The sequence below is a fragment of the Melopsittacus undulatus genome, chromosome Z (assembly GCF_012275295.1).
Source record: "Melopsittacus undulatus isolate bMelUnd1 chromosome Z, bMelUnd1.mat.Z, whole genome shotgun sequence".
Taxonomy (NCBI): Eukaryota; Metazoa; Chordata; class Aves; order Psittaciformes; family Psittaculidae; genus Melopsittacus; species Melopsittacus undulatus.
In genome coordinates, this window is record NC_047557.1 from 9,554,500 (window position 1) to 9,577,893 (window position 23,394).

Consider the following 23,394-nt stretch of genomic DNA (forward strand, 5'->3'; position numbering starts at 1 on the left):
ATTTATGCCTTCATTAATTATGTGCTGCTTTCAAACCCCCATCCTTATTTAGCCTGTGCTCAGTATCCCAGATGGATGGCAGATCTTCCTGGATAACTTGGCAAAAGCAAGCACGTCCTGAGCAGCCCAGCGTGAAGCTGACAAACATGGTGTCAGTGCCTGACTGCTATTTCTGTCTGTGTTACTGTGCTCTGAGAGCCTTTCTGTGTGTGATTTCTTGGTCTCCAGCTTGCAGGTGGTGGTAGGCACCAGCCCCTGAGGGCTGGGAAGCACTCCCTGTTTATCCCCCATTCCCAGAACGTGCCCAGCCTGTAGGGGAGCTGCTGTTCAAGCCAGGTTTAATGAGAGCTCATCTTTGCTCTTCAATAGGCAGGAAGGTACAGACCCTCGGACACAAAATCAGGGTGGATGGTGTAGCTGGATCTCTGGACTCCTGCTGTGTTTGTGAAGAAGCCTGTGTCCCACCTAGGAAAGCAGATAAAGTTATCAGCCATAGCAGGAAAAAACTCCAGTGAGGAAGAAGGAAAAAGAAGCTAAGCCAGTCATAGGATCATGGAATAGTTAGGGTTGGAAAGGGCCTTAACATCATCCAGTTCCAACCCCCCTGCCATGCACAGGGACACCTCACACTAAACCATGTCACCCAAGTCTCTGTCCAACTTGGCCTTGAACACCACCAGGGATAGAGTCCAGGAAAATCTTCCTGTTTCTTAGTGGAGGAGACCTTGAGAAACATCTCTCCAAGGCTCATGCTGAGGGACAGCTCTGGTGAACACACTGGTTCCTTTTTGTTCTCCTTTGGTTTTAGTTTCTGGGCACACGAATTCAAAGCCAATCACATGTTTTCTGCAAAGCCTGATGCCTGATTTTTGCCCCTAGGGTATGGATGCAGTAGCAGAGTGATGGTTGAATAGCCTCCCCTCTTCCCTCACTGCCTTCCCAGTGCTGAAACAGCTGCCTCAGCAATGGAGACGTCCTAAAAGTAAACATGCGAGGATCAAAAGGTGCTGCTGGACCTGCAGGGGTGAAGGACAGGGCTGATTACCATGTAATGAGCAGCATGAGCAGGGAACAAGTTCTTGGGTGAAAAGAGCAAACAATGACAACAGAAAATACAAGAATGGCACAAGAAGAAATGGTGTGGTCCCAAACCAGGGAGATGCCATACAGTCCACAGCCCAGCACCAAGGTGTCCTGCCCTTCCTGCTCACATCCATTCAGTGTGAGATGGAAGAGCAGTGGCTGCATTGCTGCCTGCATGGACACCGTGCTGGGATGGTGCTGCCCCTCTGGCTCTGCAGTCTGCACCATTGTCTCCAGGATAACCCTCTGAGTACTCATGTGTGAAACCCTAATGAAGAGATAGTGGCTGGCTGGCATTAGTTACAAATGATAGGCTAGGGAACTAGGGCAACTAGCATGGAGCAGTGCTCCACTGAAGCTGTATCCACCTAGGTATCCTGCACTGCGAGGATGGCTGGTGGCAATGAGCACTGGCACTGAACTTCTCTCTGGGCCTCTGATGGTGACATGGGATGGTCCTGCAAGAGACAGAGGAAATAGAGTGAGTGGAGGCCGTGTCCATCCAAACCCATACCAACCCCAAGGCAGCACAGAGTGGTTTGGGTTGGAAGGGACCTTAAGATCATCCAATTCCAACCCCCTGCCATGGGCAGGGACACCTCACACTAAACCATATCACCCAAGGCTCTGTCCAACTTGGCCTTGAACACTGCCAGGGATGGAGCATTGACAGCTTCCTTGGGCAACCCATTCCAGTGCCTCACTGCCCTCACAGTAAAGAACTTCCTCCTTGTATCTAACCTGAACTTCCCCTGTTTCAGTTTGAACCCATCACCCCTTGTCCTGTCACTACAGTCCCACATGAATAGTCCCTCCCTAGCATCCTTATGTCTCCCCTTCAGATACTGGAAGGCTGCTATGAGGTCTCCACGCAGCCTTCTCTTCTCCAGGCTGAACAGCCCCAACTTTCCTAGCCTGTTTTTACATGGGAGATGCTCCAACCCCCTTAATTATTAACAATCCCATCCCACCCCAAGCCATCCCATCCCACCCCAAGCAAAGCAATCCAAACCTTACAACGTTCCCCTCTAGTGCAAAGAGTTTCTTTCTGGTGATAGGTATCCCATCAAGGTAGCAGTCAATCCCTCGCAGGCAGCAGTGGCGCCCAGAGCAGGGGTAGTAGTAGCTCTGGAAGGGTATCCTCCCTGCCACGGTGTACACTGGCACCCTGTGCATCATGTCAGCAACCACCGCCTTCTCTGAAGCAGAGGGATGGTAAGGGAAGGTTAGTGGTACAAGCAGCAGCCAGCCTGTCAGCTAGATGGACACCAGCATGGTACAGGCAGAGCTACAGCTGGAGTACAGGGACAGGGAGAGGGTGATTACCATACTGATTGAGGCAGGTGGGTCTCAGGGGGCACATCACGGGTATGCTGTACAGCCAGGTGTTCATCCCTGTCTCCTGCAAGGAGCAATGACAGCTCTATCATGATGGGCATCTCTTTGCTGCAGAGCCTGAGGTCCAGCAGACCTGATGTGGCTCCAGTTTCATGGACTCAGGAGGGGTTGACTCTACCTTGGGCAGGAGAGGGAGGTAAGAAGGTTCCATAGTCCAGGCTGTAGTGCTTGGACTTGTTCTCCAGGACACGTATTTGTCTTCATTGACAAAAACTGGCTTGTACTTCTCTGCAATACAAAAGTGACAGACAGTCATGTCCAGTGGTGCTGGGGACAGCATTGGTTCCTGGTGGTTGTGGGATACCAAGAGGGGGTCCCCCCAAGCAGCACCTACCATCAGGAGATATTTGGGGACTATAGAAGGGGAGAACCCTGGGGACTTGTGGGCATGGCTGGGACAAGGACACTCTCAGTGCAGGGATGGGGGTAGGAAGCTGGGACAAAGCCACAAGTGCAGATGCTGAGTGTGGGTCCCTTTATCACTGCAGGAGGGGATGAGTGATCTAGAGAGGGGGATGAACAGAGCTGCTGTGCATACCCTCATCCCCCTGACCCCATGGGGATGTGCCCTGTATGACTGGGGCACAGCTGGGACCTTGTCAGTACCTTTGGATGTGAAGTTCCCAGGACTGTAGGCAGTGGGGTACATGCTGCTCTTGTAGTACTCCCGCATAGCTGCCCTCAGATCGGGCGGAGCTTGGATTGTTGAGCTTGGTCCTGGAGGCATCGTTAATCCCTGCAGACAGAGGAGAGGCATCCCGACCATGTGGCAGCGTCTGCCTTCACATCAGGGCACACGGTGAAGCCGATTATGGAGATCCGAACACCAAGACTCCCTACACGGTGGTGGGTATGGGGTCATAGCAGCACTGTGATCCCACTGCCCAGGCTCCCTGCTCCCCAGAACTGGGGACATGGTTTAGTGTGAGGTGTCCCTGCCCATGGCAGGGGGTTGGAACTGGATGATCTTTAGGTCCTTTCCAACACAAACCATTCTGTGATTGTATGATTCTACAGCTTGGCATCACTAGCTCCTTTCCGCCTGCATCCAGGGTATCCATAGGTATCCGGGCACTTTGCAGGGTGGGACATGGTGTGGGTGCAGTGGGACTGATAAGTATATGGCCAGCAGAGGCTGGGAAGGGAGTTACAGGACCAAAGCAATGTCCTACAGCTGGCAGGCCCAAGAGGACTGGGGTCTTGGTGGGCAGATGGGTGCCCTGTTTGAACGAGCCATTTCTGTCCCTGCACAGTGGTGACATCCCTCTCTGTGCCCTCTGCTGGCTCCCTTATTATAATGCACATGCTAAGGAGGCTGCAACAGATGAGCCAGTTCCTGTGCTCTTCATCGGAGCCTGTACAGTTACAGGCACTGACATGTGTGGGGAAAGATACGTGTCCCACAGGCACCCCCCACAGTGAGACCACAGCTCAGGAATCCCTCTTCATACAGGACCAATGCTGATAAGGGGTTATTTGGTGCTCAGGTCTCCCCCTGTCCCTTTGCTGTGTGTTGGAGCCACCCAATCTGCCCATCCATCGCCCTGGGTGACTCTGGGTGTCAAACTCTGTCCTAACGAGGGAGCTCAACCCTGCCACCCCCATTACACTCATGCAGCAAAGCACCCCATGAGTCCCTGAGCCATTGTCCTGCCTGGCCCTGAGCATCCACAGCTGCACGGGGCAGAAACACTGAGGTTTCCTCCTTGCACAGCACTTACCTGTGTCACGAACTTGTTCTCTTTCCAGGTCTCCAGCAGCCTCCGGTCAGAGACAGCATGTTTGACAGAGTATGGGGGGCGATAGGAGTCAGTGTAAGTGCTGATGGGGGTCTTGTGCTTGGCAGAGAAGAGGAACATGGTGCAACAGCCTGGACAGGATGGGAGCGCTTGGAGTGCCAGGGGATGCCCTGTTTGGATGTGCTGCACTGCCAGTGCAGGAGAGAAAATAGGACTGGTGGCCTCGGTGCTCTGCCAGCCCAGGGTGGTGCTTGTGTCATCAGTGATGTCATAATGCATGAGAAGGGGGATTTGGTGTCTCTGTCAGTTCTATGGCTACCCTCTGATTCCAGCCTAGGGCACAGCAATTACTGCCTGCAGCCCTCCACAGGCTGCACTGTGCTGGCTTTGTTCTGCCCCTGCTTCCTCCCCTCCTGCAGGCAATTACCTTAATAATGGTAGGAAACTGTTTCAGCTGGTCCTGGTCAAGATAATTCTATTCTGGGAGGTGCACAAGCAGTGATTTTGGCTTTTCCAGCCCCTCTCTCCCTTGGAAATTCTGCAGCAACCTAGCTCCATGCACACATCACCATACCTAAGCCAGGGCACATCACCAGGCACAGTGGTACCTATGGCTCTTGGAGTAGACAGGGGAATTATCACCTGCTCTGTCTCTCCTTTTTAATTAAAAAGCTGGATTCAGGCTATCCTGTGTGGTTCGTTTGCTCTTGTGTCCTGAGTGATGGGTTCTGCAGTAAGTGAGTGATCCCCATCCACCTCAGCTGCAGAGAAGCAGCTGGGTTACACCAGGGAGGGATTTGCATGAAGTGGGTTTGCTTTTCCCTGAGCTAGGGAGCAGAGTGGAACCCCCTGCAGAAACCTGGCTTGTCACACAATGCCAACCCAGAGCCCTGCTCTGCTCATGCCTCTGGCCCTTCTGCTGCATGTCCTTGGATATGACCAGTGAAGACCCATGTCCATCTTGGCAGACTGGATGCCAACCCCTTTACCAGAGCCCTGCTCTGTTTGCTGGTGGAGCTGGGCAGCCTGGGTATTGTCCTGGCTTCAGCAGTAGCAGCTGTTTTTCTCCTTAGTAGCTGGTGCAGTGCTGTGGTTTTGACTTTCAGCCTGGGAACAGCGCTGATAACACCAATGTTTTTAGTTGCTGCTCAGTAGTATTTACTGTGACCAAAGACTTTCTGAGTCTCATGTTCTGACAGGGAGAAGGGGAAGCCGGGAGGAAGCAGAGACAGGACCCCTGACCCAAACTAACCAAAGAGGAATTCCATACCACAGCACGTCATGCCTGGTATATAAACCAGGAGCAGTTACCCAGAAGGGCTAGATCACTGTTTGGGTCGGGCTGGGTATCAGTTGGCGGGTGGTGAGCGGTTGTATTCTCTTCCCCTGTTATTTCCCTTGTCATTATCATTATTGGTTGCAGCAGCAGTGGTTTGTGTTACACCTTAGTTACTGGATTGTTCTTATCTCAGCCTGTGGGAGTTACATTCTTTACATTCTCCTCCTCATCCCTCCAGGAGTGGGTGGGGGGGGGAGTGAGCAGCTCTGTGGTTCTGAGCTGCCGGCTGGGCTTAAACCATGACACATGGCCTAGTGTGAGGTGTCCCTGCCCATGGCAGGGGGTTGAAACTGGATAATCTTAAGGTCCTTTCCAACCCAAACCATTCTGTAAGGCTATGATTCTGTTATCTGGGCAGCACTGCTCTGCAGAGATGTGGACTCTGAGCCTCCCTGTTGAGGAGGGATTAATCCTGCACTGCACAGGCTGCCCACATGCACCACTACCTCCCTTATGGCTGTCTCCTGGTGTTTCCAGGTGTTGGGCTTCACATTCAGTGCTTGGCTCTTGTACCAACAGCTCTGGGGGCCCAAAATGGTTTCAATACTGGAGAAAAGGTTATTTCACCCATTGATATCATACAGATACAGCACTTCTGCTTCTGTCACAGCCCAGACACACAGGCATGAGGGCTGGCACCCCGATTTCAGTATCCGTGACTGCTGGGGGTCAAGAGAGATGGTCCAGTTCGTATCATCTAACCGCGGTTCGTTCCAATGAGAAAGGCTGGCAGGCTGGTTTTCATATGTATGCTTTTTAATATCATTAATTCTGTTACACTACACACAACCAGTAACAATGATAAATACTGCAATGGAAATGTTAAAAAAAATATTATACATGTTTCATGATTTTGGGAAAACAAAATAACAACCAAAACCAACCCACGTTTTTTAAAATAAATTAATGCATAAAACTGATGGTAGAAAAAAAGAAAACCCCAAACAAACCACAACACAAATGATCTGTTTAAGGCAATACTCTACGCAGACGGGAACAGAAGTACAACAGTGTGCTACATGTTCTGAATGAGAAAGAAAGAGAGAAAAGGAAACCTTTACAAGATGCAGACTGATGCTTGGGGAGCGAAAAATCTCCCCAAACCAGCTAATAAAACCAATGGCCAAGTTAAGTGCAGCATTAATACGCTCTGCATGTCAAATGATTAGCAGGTTCCTAACACAGACTAAGGTCAAGCTACAACAAATTTATCTTCCTAATTAAAAGGTTATTCAGGTCAAAACCTACATTTAACTCTATTCTGCATTTGGCTGTTTCAGCTATGTTTCACTATATGCAAGGACAGCTGGAAATCCATCTCCAGCTCTTGATACTAATGCAAAGGTTGGAAGGTTTCTCCTCCTGAAAGATATTTCCATTCAACACATCCAAAAAGGATCTCTCTTTTGGTGATCCTGAAACGCACCCCACCACCCCTTACCCTGTGCACTGCACAGGGAAAGGAGACCTGGGAAGCATTTGCTTGGGTTGAGTTCTTCCCAAGCTGAGGACACAAAATGGAAGTGCAGATTTGATCCGGACTCAGAGTGCAGTTTCCCTGCCTCCCATTAACGTCTGTCTGGAGCCTCCTGAAAGCACTTTGCTAGCATGGGAGAAACCCCACCTGTATCCAGGCTCTGGATACAGCCGCAGCATTTGCCATTAAGGTTGGTGTAAAGCTCCATACCTGCCTGGACAGCCAATAATCCCCAATTATTAATGCAGCCCTGAACTTGGCCACTGAAAGGTGGACTATAATCACAATGCCAGAAAAATCCCCCTCTTCTTCAGGAAAGAAAAGAAAAAGGACAGCAGCCACTTTCTGCCAGCTTCCCCCAGCGGATCCCCATCAGCTGCCACCTACACGAGATGAGCAGTGCAAGATCTCATCAGCATCGACCCAGTACATTCCCAGTAAGGTGCATGTCTGCAAGGTGCTGTCAGGGGGCAAGGAAGCTTCTTGGGACATGGTCAGAGCCTCCTGTACTGCCCTGCTAGGGTGTGCATGAAGCTATGGTACACAAGGAAAGAAACCCAAGCGGAGTTACTAGATGATGGCCAACAACTACTTGAGGCTGCCTTGGGTTTGAATGGGAGAGGGGGATGCAGAACTGGACTGAGTCACTTTGGTGCAACTGCCTCTGATGCTCATCACTAGTGCATGTGGCAGGGAGGAGGAAAGGCAATGACTGCTTTGAGAAAAGAGATGGGAAGGACATGTGCAATATAACAAGGCTTGCAATTCTAGGACTAACCACTGGACACGGATACCAAAGATTACCTGTGACAACTAGCTATCCTACCATTGCTGCTCCTTCCTCCACTTCTTGGTTTGATTCTTCTTCAGTTTGGGAAGCTGTGGCTGGTTGGCATGATGGCCAGCACTGACTCTCCTACCCCAACCCTGCACAGCACACGTAGTGACTCAGCTACAGGATGTAGAGTGAGGTCTGAAAGCTGTGTGTTCAGCACAGACCAGCTCTGCATGCAAGCAGCACCTGCTTTCAGACCTTTCAGAAAGCTTTTTAATGGTTGCTCATTTCCCTTATTAAACTGAAGGTTCAATAACCTCTGTGGAAGGAGTAAAAATGGTTTAAAAATGTGCAAAAAGGGAGGGGAAAAAAGCAACCTTCTGAACTTACTCCTTTGCAAAGACACTTCATCCTCTGCAGGAGTCTTTCTCCCTAAGGAGTGACATCCCTACCAGCGTGCCTTACAGCATCCTGTGGGCCTCAGCACAGCCCACAGGCATCCCTCCTGTGCTTCTGCTGCAGGTCTGCAGCCTACACCATGACAGTACATGCACTGTCAGCACTGGGACCTAGTTTGTGGGTCTCAGACCCTCTGCATCTCTGAAACATCGAGGGTGAAGGCGGCTGGCTCAGCTTGCTGGATCACACCAAGTCTTCACATGGGCCTGGTGAACCCTCAGCTCCACAGCCTTCAGGATGGTGAAGAGAAAATCCCAGCTTGCTCCCTGGCTTACCCACCGTCACACTTGTTGGATCTCCCACTGGTCTGATGTTTGGGTTTGTCTCAGCTATAGGATGAATACAGCTGCTACTGCAGGTTTTCCATGTAAGAAACTGAGCAAGGAAGTCTGTGAGTTGGGGATGGAGGTGAAGATGATAAAACCCATAAAGACTGCTCTTAAGAGGTTATCCAAGTTTTCCAGCCCTCTCCATGTGTCTGTATTACATCTTTGTGTCCCCCAGATCATGCAGGCTTGAGGAAGGTGGGTAACAAATGGACTCACAGCATTTTTTGGGGTGCAGAAGCAAGAAGGCAACCTGAGTGGAGAGCAGTGATTTCCAGTGAGCTCACCTGGGAGAGCTGGATGGGCAACTAGCATGGGAGTGCTGCTCCACGAGGGCAAACATCTCAGCAAGTAATGGGATTTATCTCAGCATGGCATTTTGTTGGCCTTTTCTTTTCCTGGTACCTACTGTGCTGGTTTCCATTGACATAAATGAGGCTTCTTTTGTACTTTCCACTCCCTGATGCAGTTCCACCACCACTTCTATCACTGTATTTTACTATAGAAATGGCTGCACAGACCAGGCATAACCACCAAAAGCTGCAACCTGTCCTGCCAGTGTCTGCATGGACCATGATGCTGTGCTCCAGGTAATCTCAATTAGTCCCTGCCTTTTGCCTCCCCAGCAAGCTGTCAAAGCAGTGCTCAGGCACCATTCAGCTGCTGTGGTTCTGGGACTGCCACCAATGTCAAGGTGGGCAAAAGAGAGGATGTAACTGTAGATTTTTGGAAGCAATGCGTCAGCTCAGCTGCATAATACAGGGAATTAAAATATGGATGCCAGCACCTGTGAGAAACCTGCATTAATCTTCTGTAGGTAACTCCAGGTCACAACCATTTCCTCTATGCTAAATTCCTGGTTCTTCTGCTTCAGGGCTTGTGTGGCTCTGTAACAGATGTAGCTTTGTCTAATGAGATGTCCAAGGTTTGGAGCAAGTCCTCTCACAGGAGAGCTGTGAAAGGCAGTGACAAGGATGCAGTGTTCTCCTAGAGGTGAAAAGCACCTTAAAATCAAGACCTTTCCATGCCTTCCCCTTATGCTCAACCTAGTCCAGCTTACCCTGTGCCACTGCCCATCTATGTAGCTGTGAGCCTATATGACCCTAAAAGAAGAATGGAAAAGTGAAGGAGGAGCGTAGGCAAAACTGCAGTCTATACCCTCAGATGGTTACATGGATGTAAGAGTGTGAAACTGCCAACTGAGCCCTTCAATGCTCTCTTCCCTCTCATGAGCACTCTCTATCCCAGTTGTTCTCCCAAATTCCTTAATTCTACTAGCAGCGGATGGAGCTGCTGGGCTGCCAAATCCTCTAACATGTTCCCTGTGGCACCATGCAGATTGAGAAGCCAGTTGTGCAAGAGCCAGCTGTCAGATAACTGGGAAACACATGATGCCAAATATTTAATCTCTCTCCTAACCTCTACCCTGAAGCCTTCTGGCACATGCAAGCAACACCAGAAGCTGGTAAACAGGAGGAAAGCAAATTAGTGCTTTGAAAAGATCCATAAATATCTATAGCATGCTTTTTACATCTTGCTGGTAGAGCTATCCTATCAATGGTTCCCATCACACGTTTGGCAACATCCATGCAGGGTGGTGGTAGCACCTTCAAAAGGCAGGTTTCCTGTCCTGGGAATGGACATCAAGAGGGTATGTGACTTGCCTGAGTTAGTGCAAATGTTTATCATGTGCCAACAGCAGCAAGGGACTCCAGACCTCATTCCTGGGCTCTAACAGTCCATCAGACTCTCCACAGTTGTATTTGGCTGCAGTGCTGGCTTGGGGACATGGTGTTTCTGGTGTGTGCATCTGAAAGTGAGTTTGCTCCCTGCTGGTTTCAGCACTGCACTGAGATAGATTAACTGGGACAACTGGGATCTGCCCTAGGCCAAGACAGCACTTGGCAACCTTTCCAGTTGCTGCTTGTTTTCCCTTTCCTGTTGTTCCATCTGGTGCCCAGCTGGGTCCTTCCTTTCTTCAAAAGCATCTTCATGTTTCTGTTGAGTCACACACAGGGAGCTGTACTTTTCAAGCCTCCTGCCTGCTGCTGTACATCTTGCAGGCCAGCCTGAGGACATACTCTGCATGGAGAGGAAACGATTCTGCTCAGTATCATGGACCAATGTCCCAGCCAGCATGCAGCTGAGCCGAGTGGGTGCTTCCCTTTGGGAAAGGAGCTGGAGAGACAAACCAGAAGCAGCTGAGTCCATCCTGCCCATGGGGGAGCATCCTGAAGTCCCTTTGTAAGTTCATGCAGCAGGCTTGGTCACCTGCTTTTGCAGTCACAAGGCATCTGCAGGCAAGACATCCACAATAGCATAGCAGACCCAGCGACCAAGCATACATGTTGGGGGTAGACGTGTAGCAACATCAGATATGATCCAGTGGCTCTTTCAAGGGTTGGATTCAAGATATGTCCAGTAAGACATCAAGCGAGCCTTAAGGATGGTTGCTTGAACATCAGCCTCCTTTCAGCCAGTTTATTTACAACCATGATGACTAAACCATGCCATCTAAAGACCTTCCTCACACAGACATCTGGAAATGGGGAGTTTGTGGACAGGAGTTAAGTGCTGAGACACTGGAGTTCAAAGCCAGCTTACATTAAAGAGCAAAATTATCACGTGATAAAAGGAACTTTGCTTAAACTTGAGTAATTTGGTGACTGATATTACATAAAATCCTAACAAAAAGCCAGTCTGGCTTTAGGAGGAATCAAATGCAAGTTCCTTTGTGAAGATACCAGATCAATATCCTTAAATCCTATTTGCATGGTAATTTAGATGGACAGCAATGTCTTTCATTGTGCTCCTCTCCTTGGTATTCTGTACAACTTTGGCCTGAAAATGGGGCCTGAGAAGACCATATGGTTTGGTGCAAAGACTGGAACGCAGAATAATTTGCTTTTTTGATGCTTTTTAACCTGCATTTAGGAGAGTGCCTAGCAGCTCTGCAGATTTTAGGGCTTTATAATACTATGACAGAGAGTCAGGGCTTATACTCTTTGTTTTCCAGGCCATGGTGGCAAAGACTGGTCTAAGGAGAGCAGTGCCAGAATGGCCATGTATCTGTACACCTTTCCCACAAAGTCACTACAGCATAACCTGCACTGAGGGCACAAAGGAAACCTTCTGGCAGAAGCAAAGGTCTGAACATGAGACCAGATAGGGAGAGCCAGCCTTATCTGCCGTTAATACAGACTGACAGGCTGTCCACCACATTCCATAATGAGCCAACAAACATGCCACATGGTTGCAACCTGCTTAAGGGGCTGTGGTTCAGAAGGGTTAGTGTTCAATTCTCTGTGATGGCCACATGTGCATTGCCTTAATCCACTCAGCCTTCCTTATAACAACCCTACACAGGTAACTACTTTTCCCCACCCTTTCTACTTTATCCCCCTGATAAAATATACGAACACAAAGCATAGAGAGGAGAAGCCAAAAAATTGCCATTTTATGGTCCTGTACTGTCATGCCAAAACAGCTATTTGTGCAACCAACTCCTGTGTGTGCATGAAAAAACACTTGGCCTGTGCTTTGGTCTGTATTTGGTGAAAGCACTGGCTGTAACATTTAAATTCATCTCCCTCCCTCCCTAAAGGGTTGTGCAAGAACTAGATGCACATTACACAATGCAAAGGGCTGAGGGCAGTTGCAGGGTTGAGGGCACATGGCAGGCAAAAACCAGCAATAAGGGCAATAAAAGGACTTGGTCATGGTGCCATGGGGTTATCAGGGAAGGTCTGTCCTTTGGAGGGGAGGTGTTAACCCTGGGAGATACACTGTCAGCAAGCCTCCTTCTGGCTTACACCAAACACAATGGCAGCATGACAGAGACTTGTGGGACCTGCAGCCCTCCATGGCTGACCCATGTAAACAGATGGCTTGTTGCTCTAGCAGGCACACCGAAATGCTCCTGAGCAAGGGCTGTGGGAAAGGCGCAGTGTGTGCAGCCCGGCTGGAAGGCACAGAGACTGACCTAGAAGGGTAAATGTGATGTAAAATGCTGCACGGTACCAATGCTGAACTGCAGAGTCCCTCTTGAGAGGAGTGATGATTTAAACAGACTCGGTCATGTCCTACAGGGTTTGGTTTGACCATGGTGTTTCTGTTAGGTTTTGACTACAATCCCCATTAAAAAGACTCCTTAAGGAATGTTTTTCTCTTTTATCTTTAGTCTCTACACAGTGTTGTTAGAGCTCTCCCCCCAACTCCAGACAGCTTGTTAACCTCATCCTAATCTAGTATGTATCCCCACTGCATTACCAAGTGGTGTGAAAGGGAGAGGAATTCACTTGAGGAACACCCTTCCTAGAGGAGCTGGGAAGTTAACCAGCACTTCTGCATGAGGAGGCAGGGATGCTTGGTAAACAGCACCACTCAGTCCCCTTTCTGTGTTCTGGAGCCAGGGTGGCAGCATGCTATTTAAGGGATGGGGGGCCAAACATAGCTTTAACAGTTTTCCATACCAGCTAGTGAACGACAGAGCCCAGAAGTCTTGTGTGCCTGCTCTGTTGCTCACACGGTGGATGGTGTTGTGCTTCACACTGCACAGACTGAAACCACAGGATGTCAAATTAATCCTCTCCTAACCAAGAAGAGGACTTCTTACTCAGCTCACTTCATGCAGATTCCAGATGGGGGATCTGTCTGCAGGGATGGAGCTCAGGCTCTGCCTTCTGACTCAGGAATTCTGATGGGAAGCTCAGAATTGCCCTTGCTTTTTCCCTTCCCCAGGCAATAAAGCAAGTGATGACACAAGGCAGGCAGTTCCTTCCTCCTGGCAGGGCAGAAAAACACACAGCTGTGGCAAAAGATTTCAACATGGAGAACAATACCAGCCCATCCCTTGCCTGAGCCCCACACATGCTGAAGCCAGCAGTGTAAGACCAGCCAGGAGAGGATGTATTTCCTAATTCCAGAAATTATGCTGCATTCAAAACACTGCTGGTGAAATGGCAATCCAGCCCAGCGGATGTAATGCCAAGTCTCCTGACCATTCCAGCAACGAGTAAACACAATTGCTCCTGATATGGGACAGCTCTAATACAGAGCAAGCCTGGCTCACAAGTGGGCAGAAATGGATAAACAGTAGTTTCCTCTCATGGTTTTTTTTCAGCTGAAGCTGCTCATAATCCTGCTGTTGCTGAAAACTCCCCTAAAGTCTGGTGCCAGCACACAGATGCCTTCAGCCTTAACAAATCTCTCCCACAGGCACCAAGAGGCGCAGCGTCAAGAGAGCATCAATAGATGAGTACTGTAAAGTGTGCTTTCTTCAAGCACCTTTTCCAGCACTGACCTTCAGGCTGTACAGCTCCAGACCTGTCTCGGGCAGGACTCACTTTTCCTTAGCTGAACAAAGTTTAAGGTTTTTGGAAACAGATGGGTCTCATGGGAATTAAATAAAGGCTGGAGTCAGTATATGTGACTGGACTGAACTCAGGAATAGGGTGTTCTTAGGCGAGGACTGATTCCCCAGTGGACTGCAAATCAAATTGGATGTGTTTGGTGATAATTTGATGTGAAGCTAAGGGTAGATTGCACTGGATATGTGATACGACAGTTAGTACTGACTCACAGTGGAATGCTACCTATTTGTCCTCTTTACAAGTGAACAGATTGTGCCATGCTAGTCCTGCCTAGCCTTGCCATGAGAAAGGATGCTCTGCTCATTCCTGCACCCCAGTATCATTGCAAGTGAAACAAGGTCAGTGGATGAATTAAAAGCCAACATCCTCTCACCAGTAAAACCTCCTGGCTCCTCAGACTCACCCCTGATCTTGAAGATGGATTGTTTTTGGTAGGGCAATTACCTGCAGCCCCATCTGACCCTTCCCATTCTGTAACAGACACCTTACAAAACATCCCCAGTGCCTACACAAACCAAGGAGGTATCTCTGGACAACTCTGCATTCACTCTCCAGACCAGTCAGTTTTGCCAGGCACTGCCTGGCGCTTTGAGCAACTTTTGTTTAACCATAATTTAAAATAACTTATCAACCAATCATAAAATGAATTTTTTGGTTTCTCCTGGCTCCATGAACACAAAGAGGTGCACGTCCTACCATAGGAGGAAGCAATGGCTGTTAAGTTTTACAGTTATAGTGGAAAGCATTGATCACAGCCTGCCAGCCTCACTACTGGATGTGACAGGCGGTGGAGGAGGTGGCTTGGCAACACATGCAGGTAGGGTTGACCGATTTAGGGGGGATTAGGTCGAGGTCCTCGTCATCTGGGATCTCATCTAACCGGTACCCATCCTTTAGCAGCTGGATGTTCAAGTCTTGGTTGATCTGCTACAGACAAAGGGACAAACAGTCAAACACTTGAGACTTCTGATGGTCAAAAGGTGAAGATGAAGGAGGTCCCTTATTCTGGAATGCGTTCCCCCATCATTAGCAGCTGACCCATCAATGAAAGAATCCCAGTTTTTGACCACAGGTGAAGATTGCCTTCTATTCTATCTTATTCCAGAATAGGAATGTCTATGTCTAGAGTGAGATAATCCAGAGGTCGATAAACTACTATATTGTGGGTTAATCTTTTAATGAAGACAAACCTTGATTTAAACTGATGTAATAATAATGTTAATAAACCAACTGGCGACGAGGCACCCATCTCACTTGAGGGGGCATCCTATAGCACCTGAAAGGTGGTAAAGCCTTTTGGCTCTTTGTAATCTCAGTTTCAAGAGCTGTCTAACCAGATCTGGGTGAACAACACATTATCAGGGCCCACAGCTGGCCCAGATCATTTGATCTGGTCTCTGCTCTGGATGAACACACACTGGGTGACCCTGACTGCCCCAAGAACTGGAAATCACAGCACACCCTCAGAACCTTTATTTGTATCCTTAGCAAGCATATGGCTGCTAAGCTGGCATGACAGCCAAGTTGATGCTTCTGTACCACATGGGCCAACACCGCAGGACTAAGCAGAACTGGGAAAAGCCTGAGTGAAGCCAAAGGTAGCTGTGAAAACAGCCAACAGGCAGATCTCTGTGCCACAGAAGTGTGGGGATGGAGCCAACTGGATCACCAGGGAAGAAAGAAACATGACACAATTTCTGCAATGGCCCCTTCCAGACTCACAGTCTACAACTGCTGGTAAATCTGTTGTGTAGCCATTTCTGGCAGTACAAGGCCACTCTAAGCTGTTTCTGGATGTTCTACAGTTATCATTCATGGCAAGGATACATAGGAGAGTGTAACTCACCTCAGCTGATGAGTATCCCGAGGAGGAATATCTGGACATGTCAAAGTCATCATCACTGCAGGGAAGGACAAGACAGAGCAAAGAAGAGAACATTTAAAGAGACCTGTATTCCCTGGTTAGACCTATCTGTATCATGTGAAACTGTCCTTGAGGCATAGAGAAGTTACCTCTAGGGGCTGGAAAGCAACTTTCTTCTGTGACCCTCATATGTTTCCATCACAGTGGTCCTTACTCATGTCTCTTCCTACTTGTTTACACATACAGACCAGTTATGGCATATGCCAGAGGGCACAGCAAGGACCAATATGAGTGGTCCACAAAAGCAGTTTCTGCAGGAGTTAGCTTCAGTGCTGCACTCTGGCATGAAAACTTTCTAGCCCCATAATGTATAGTGTCTTCCTAGCACTTTGCATACCTGTCCGTATCCAGGGCTACCAGCGGCTTTTCATCTGGACTCTGGTCTAATGACGAATAGCCTTTATTGGGAACGACGAGCCTGAAACAGTTAAATATCCATTAACCACACAGTAAAGCTCTGTACCACACACAGTCTACAGCAAAGCTATATGATAGCTAGGCTTTCCCCATCCCACTTCATTGCAAGCTCTCCCTTATCTATGAAGATGTTTAAATGGGTGGAAATCAGAGAAAGCAAGCTGTGTCTCTGGGTAGCTTTGCACTATTTCCCACAGATGAATGCTGGACATGTGCTGGGAACATGCTTTTCCCTGGTTAAATAAAACACGGGGACACTCCACCCTTCATTCTGGTGAACTACCTAGCACTGCCTGTCTTATCAGATTGCTGGTTTTTGTGTTAATTTTTCCCAGCAATGAGTACATGACACAAGCAATAGGTAAATAGGAGAAGGAGGCTGCCTAGGGAAAGGCAGAGGCTCAGTGCTCCTGCTATTCTACTGCTGGAAATCAGGGATTTAGTCTTTCTGCCTGAGTCCCTATCTAGCCTCCCACAACTGAACTCTTCTGAGGTCTCAGTCCTAAGTTTAGAAATATGAGATGCATGAGCTGGTGGGTGCAGCATAAGAGCCCACTCAGCCTAGCACTTCTTCAAATCCCATTATCTTATAATGACTTTCTCTTCATCAGGAGTGTTACAAAGGCTGACAATGACTTTGCACCTTTAATTGCCTGAGAGAGTGTGTAAAATGGAATAAAGGCTTCAGAGCTTCTAGGATAAGGAAAATACATTAATACAATGGTATCTAGTTCACAACAGGGTTCTTTCACCCACAAAAGTGCACAAAGACTTTGGTTGATATTTAACATAAGATCAAACAAACAAAGAAAATGGAGCAAGATTCTGTGTTCAGCAGGTGGGAACCACAGAAGTGGTGAAAATCAACTTGTTCTGTGGGTTAACTCGGGTTCTCTCCCAGATGAAGAGCTGGTCTTTAACAACACACAATGATGCACAGTGATGCTTCACTTAGTTTGGGAGGTAGCAATTGAAAGGTGATAAACCATCTCACCCATGCTCCAACTGCTCTCTAACTACCTGAAATGTTCTTCTGCTTCTGCTCAGAAAATTTCAGGAAACCATTACAATTTTAGCAATACAAAGGCCTGCCAAGAACTGAAGAGGAGTAGAGTTAAAGAGAGTCAATATATCAAGTGTTATCACAAAGCAGATATATAGGTTCATGACTACTTGTATTCTCTTACTGTGTTGATTGAAACACAAGATGAAAGAGATCAATTTAGAAACTGATGCATCATTTCCAACTTGTTGCACCAGGGACTGAAGAAAATGGGACCCACTTGCAAAATTCAGTACCCCTTCTCATAGCACTGGGATGATTCTTCTGCTCTTGAAGCACATAGGAAGGAACTCAAGAAGCAAAGAGGACTGAAACAGAAGATGCCACCTGGCAGCAGCAGCCTTTCCATACAGATATCAGACGTATTGACTTCCATTCTCACTCTCCAGTTTTCAAGTCTCTGATCCAGATATACTCACTAATGATTGTTACTATACCAACAGTGAACAAAGCATTATCAGGTGATCAAAGAGAAGAATCCTTTGTGGTGCTACCTATTTAACTAAAAATAAATATATAAAAAAATCATTATATCTTTTTCTTGAGAAATATCTTTTTTTCTCCTCAGTAACACAGAAATTCAGTCTTTCTGCAACAGACAAGAACTGTGATAATGTTTCTTTCCCTCACATCCTGATTGTCTTTATTTTTGCTTCCCACTGTCCTTGGAACAAAGCTGGGTAGCAGTTGTAGCTGCTTTCATCTGCAACTGTCCCAGTATGAGTTTCTTGTCTCAGTGCCTTTGCTCACTTAACATGAAATATGTTATGACATATATCTGAGTTTAGGTTATCCTCAGAGTAGACTGCAATATCTGGCTGTGCCCAAGTGGTGCGGGCTCTGCCTGTGCTCATAGCATGTGTGCCAGCATCACCCCAACCTTGGTCACATTTTGTTTGCTCTTAGGGAGCCTGAGTGTGTTACTAATGCAGATCCTTTCACCTCTGAGGTTGGCTGTGTGCTTGCTCCAGGAGAAGAACGAATGGTGAAGTCAACCTGGAACTAGAGGCTGGATGTCAGAAATCCATACAGATAATACAGAAGAACAAAACCCTTGGGGAAGGAGGAGGCGGTTGAGTAAAGACTAAAAGAGGCAATGTGGTATGCCTGAATGAAGGAAAACATATTTGATGAGAACAGCAGAACGCTTACAAGGGAGGAAATGGCTTTATTTATTTATTTACTTTATTTTCCTCATGCAGAGACCAGAGAAGGCCAACAGTTAAGACTTGAAACAACCTGGATGTTTTGCAGTGTATCTTCTGTTACACTGAAATACACTGTGAAAAGAAGCTGCTTGAACAAACTTGTGCCATTTCTGCATTGCTTGGGTTGCCCTGTCTGTGGCAAGAGCGACCGAAACATTCCCAGGTATTACTACGGCTGTGCTTGTGGTACAGGTTGGTTCCCAGAAAGCCAAGGAAGCTGAAGGATGAAGGTACTTGGACTGGTGAGACTCTGTGCCAGAACCTCTAGCCATATGGGAACAATGGAGCTGGCTAAAGCAGTGGCTGCAAACCTCTGTTTTGCAGATCCCAAGGGATGCTTCTAAAAAGATGTGTGAAAAGTAACTAAGCAAGGCTAGTGCCAGGAGGTTATGCTTGGCTGTGGAGGGGTCTACATGTCTTCTAACAGTGCTCACATGTCCTCAGTGGAATAAAACTTAGTTGCCTGTTGGAAAGCTTTTGTCAATAGGTGTCACTGTCACTGCTTTGCTCTTCCCCACTCAAATCACTTCTTTCATCAGCAGTTTGGAAACAGCCTCTCCAAGCAGAAGTCACTGATTTTACAGGTAGGCACCTGTACTTATTCTGTCTTTTCCCCCTTACCATCTTCTTCTGATCATTTCAGTGCTTCTGAATCTCTCAAGTCTGCTGTGACTTCTCTTGGGAAGCTAGCACACAGCCTATTGCCAAAAGATGCCAAGTCTTTCCAGCTTGTATTTGGAAGACAAAGAGGAACAGTGGGCATGGAAAACCCTGCATCTGCTGTATTTCTTGCTGCCACAAAGGGCCTGGCTCCTTCGTATGGTCTCAACAGCCACACTCAGAGCTGAGAGCAATGCAGTATATTCCACCAGCATCACAGAGGCTTACAGAATAGAACTTGACAAAGTCCTGGCATGATTTATGTCTACTAGTTTGGGTTTGGAGAATGAGTGGGAACAAGGAACTTCATCTGCTGGATGTGTTGCATACAGAGAGGGTCTGACCTGCAGCTCCTGTTCTACTTAATACATGGTAATCTATGCAACTTTCCCATTCATCAGTAAATACTCAGCATTCATGCAGATTCTTCTGTGTTTTTAAGTGTGATCGTGTACTAAAACTTGCCACCTTTCTAACTGCATGCAAAGCATGCAGTCCCATGGGCTCAGGGGGGTTCCTGCCTCCTGAATGCAGGTTAAGTCATACATTGGTGTACTGGAGCTTGTATGAAAAAAATGGAAATACTCTAAAACAAAGTATTCAGCTAGGAATCTTTGTTCACAGCGGTCTGCAGCACTCTCTGATACTGTCATACAGAAATGTGCCAAAGCAGCTCCAGCAAATTATGGCCATGCTATTCAAAGTGTGGAGGAGGTATATGGCAAAGCCATATGGCAACGACATGGATTATTTACAAGCTTTAATCAAGTCTGTCAGTATGGGGAAGGGGGCACATTGAAAAGGAGCAGGGGTACCACTGTGATAAAAGCAGCCAAAACAGAACTAAGCTCTAAACCAATTTGTGTTACATGTGGCTCTCCAACTGGCAGGTTTACATGTTACATGAGGCTACAAAAAACATGCAAGACAGTTGTAACAAACCCCAGACTTTGACCAGGCTGGACTGCACTGTCGCTGGTCCTGGGCTCAGCTGTCCCTGCATCCCCCCAGGGCATGGGATGCAACACAGCACACAGCACTGGGGCTTGCAAGCTGCAGGAAGGGCCGGCACTGCTTTCCCAGTGTGTCTGGCAGGTCAAATGGTGATGAACATGATCTTGCCCATTCTAAGGCCACTAGGGATTGCAGCTTAGAGCTCAGCTGTGTCCTTTTTCAGTCCCTTACCTTGTTCGTGCCATCACGTTGTTCTTCTTGGGCTGCTGATTAACTGGGCTTCCCATGTTGCCATTCTTCAGGGAGCCCTTCCGAGCCAGCTCTCTCTGCTTCTCTGCATATGGGATACAAAGGGAAAAGCAAAATCAGGGCAACAGCCTGGCTGGCCATCATACAGCTGTAGAAACCCAGACCTGACAGCTGCAAAAGGCATAGCAGAATTAATAGCAAAGTATGCAAGCTATCCACCTCCCAAGGAGGGACACTGAAAGGGCAGGATGAGCTGTGTCCCACGGTGTCCAAAGTCACTAGGGGTAAAACTCATGTACCTTGACTCATAGTACCTTGTTAAGAATGCCACATGAAGATGCTCATGGAGCTTCTGGATGAGACTCAGACCCAGCTGAGGCAGAGAAAGGGCAGAGAACTTGTCTGTACCTGCACCCAGATGCTGTATGGACCAGAAGACTGCGCTTTGTGCCAGGAAAGGGAATTTATCCTTCTACCTTTTCTCCTCCTACTGAGGCTGCTGCAGAGAGGACCAGTGGGGATAGAAAAGCAGTACCATCATTTAGTGTTAGTCCAACCCAGCTTGACACCACGCCTGAGTTACTACTGTTTCCCTAGACAGCAGCTCACCAGACCAACACACCCTACAGCAGAAAGTGTTGCTGCCTTTCCTGCTTCTCCTCCTGGTAACCTGCGATGTCCCCTGTGTGCCCTTCTCTTTTATCTCACATTGATTCTTGGGAACATGCTTTCTTTACTAAAAAAACCCCAAACAGACAAGCAAAACATTATTCAACTGTACTCTTACACAGCATATTGTTCGCATAAATTTTCAGATATGTTTTATTTACTGCTGAAATGTACCTTAAAGCCAACAGTATGGCAAACTTTATGTATTCAGTGTAAAAGGGGATTTAAATTAGCTTCTCTTTTAGGGCAGACTGTTTCTTTTAACTTCTCACCACAGGATCACAACTAGAATTCAGGTCCTAAAGCTAAATAGGTATACAGTGTCTGTTCTCCTGTTAATACAGCCCTGATTACAGCAGGGATAGGAGCCCATGGATGATGGGGCTTTCATACAAACTCATATTCAGCTTTCTGATTCAAAGTCCTTCCTTGTTTCCTGTGGGCAGTCAGTGGATTTAGCAATTAGTAGCAAAAGTGGAGCTAACTGCCCCAGTCTCATCCCACAACACCAGGCAAGGCTTGTAGGGAAGAGCTGAGCATGGAGACAGTAAGACAGGAAAGGGACCAATTAAAAACGTACTCCAGAGTGTTGAGAAAATGTTGGTAACTAATTTGGTGGCATGCCTGAATAACAGGGGTTTACCACACTGCTTGCTGAGGAACCTGAACAGTGAATTCGCTTTGCTTCCCCTGTGGTGTGTAGAATATGCTGCTATATTGCAGATTCCATTTGCCTTGGAGAGCACTTTTCCCCCACTTGTCGTGGAAAAGCAGCATGCCTACCAGGGTGTGCCAGTGCAAGGTCTCTGTCCCTTCCATACAGGTACAAGCAGGGGGCACATACCCAAGGCTGCCTTTTCCGAGGGACAAATGAGCTGCAGAGATGCCTCATGATGATGAGAGTGGCTGAGGAACCTGCAGAGAAGAGTACATACTCCTACAAACCATGTTCAGCTCTGCTGACAGCAGAGGTGAATAAATGCTCATTAAACCTGGCAGGAAAAGGATCAGATTAATAACTCTCTGTGGCAAGAGCAACAAAGACTGATATAAGATTGAAGTCAAAACCTTAAATCAGGGTAATTTCTCTGGACTGGAACTTGCAAATTCATTGGTTATCTGTTGCCAGCATAAAAGGCTGGCGTTTTGCAGGCCATGTGAATTTTGATATTCGGACATAGAGGGATAAAGGGTGATTCATGGAGACAAATGTGTACAGCCCTAAATACAACACAACTGTCACCCATTCACACCAGAAGCTCCATCACTGATCACAAATACACTGTGCTGAGACAACATGCCAATGCTTTAAGGAAGTGTATATCATATAGAGCACCTGACTCAAAAACAAGGTTACAGGTTTCATTTTCTGTCAAGCAGTTAAGGCCTGTCTGAGCCCTTCAAATGGAGCAGCACTCTCTGCTTGTCTATTGATTGCCTAGTACAAGCACTAACGCTCTTCTCCAACTCAGATTACTCATTCAGCTGATCAATCAGGGCTTTCGCTGAGCACCTTTTTCCTCCAGTAGGTCTCTCCATGGCTATTTCTGTGCTATTACTGTCTCATCACACCATGTGGGTCTGAACAGCACCAGATTTCCTATTTAACCCTTTCTTTCACTTATGTAGTGGCTTGGAGTGAAAAATCCCAAAGCATTGTATTTGCAGTAGGAACATCCATTCTTTTGTCCCCAGACAAATTGCTTAAGCCTGAACCAACAGTTCATCTCCCTCTTGGATGCTATGAATCCTGAGGCCCTAGTGGCTAGAACATGATTGCTTCCAGGGTAGATGGGAGGCCTACTCAGCCCTGGTGTGTCAGGAAAAGTTCCTAACATAGTGAGGATATGCACGAGTCACGTCAGGCTTTGAGGCAAGGAAACCTAGTATTTGAGCTTTACAAGTATTAGGAACTACTGCTGCTTCCACCATCACACAAGGGAGCTTTTGGGTGCTCATCTCTTCCAGTAATTCTGGGCTATAAATTCCAGCTTTGCACACCAACAGTCCATCCAAATGGAGGAAGGAGTTTTTCAGTGCCTGTCTTCTGCATGATGCTTCCTTCTGGTGTAGCAGGTGGAGTTTGCAAACCCTATTTCTAGGTGGTGAGCTCTTTCCCTCTGTTCTTTTAGAAATGTGACTTTTGAAGATGTTACTTTCAAGGTCCAGCATCTTAGCAAACCCCAAATTATTGCTCATAGCATCTGCGATCAGACACACACCCAAGAAAGCAAAGACAAGGTGAGAGAAGGAACAGCAACCTACCCTTGATACATAAATGG

The 23,394-nt window shown here is 47.5% G+C and overlaps 2 protein-coding genes across 5 annotated transcripts in view; both read right to left on the reverse strand.

Annotated features, from left to right (window-relative positions):
* Positions 1 to 362: 362 nt before the first annotated feature.
* SPMIP6 (sperm microtubule inner protein 6) lies at positions 363 to 4,340 on the reverse strand. Its single transcript, XM_005143162.2, has 6 exons — positions 4,203 to 4,340; positions 3,077 to 3,217; positions 2,600 to 2,707; positions 2,410 to 2,485; positions 2,096 to 2,282; positions 363 to 465 (listed from the first exon to the last, which is right to left on the reverse strand). The coding sequence occupies exons 1-6, from the start codon at positions 4,338 to 4,340 to the stop codon at positions 363 to 365; spliced, it is 753 nt and encodes a 250-aa protein (XP_005143219.1).
* A 10,281-nt stretch (positions 4,341 to 14,621) lies between these two features.
* Positions 14,622 to 23,394, reverse strand: part of FAM219A (family with sequence similarity 219 member A) — an 84,383-nt gene continuing 75,610 nt past the window's right edge. The window contains exons 3-6 of one of the 4 annotated variants that reach the window (XM_005143144.3): positions 20,426 to 20,528; positions 16,230 to 16,310; positions 15,815 to 15,869; positions 14,622 to 14,895 (exon numbers count right to left, since the gene is read on the reverse strand). In XM_005143144.3, the coding sequence (XP_005143201.1) occupies positions 14,737 to 14,895; positions 15,815 to 15,869; positions 16,230 to 16,310; positions 20,426 to 20,528 (398 nt within the window). In that variant the 3' untranslated portion in view covers positions 14,622 to 14,736. The remainder of the gene's footprint in view (positions 14,896 to 15,814; positions 15,870 to 16,229; positions 16,311 to 20,425; positions 20,529 to 23,394) is intronic. The other 3 variants (XM_005143147.2, XM_005143146.2, XM_005143145.2) reach the window with 3 other exon arrangements.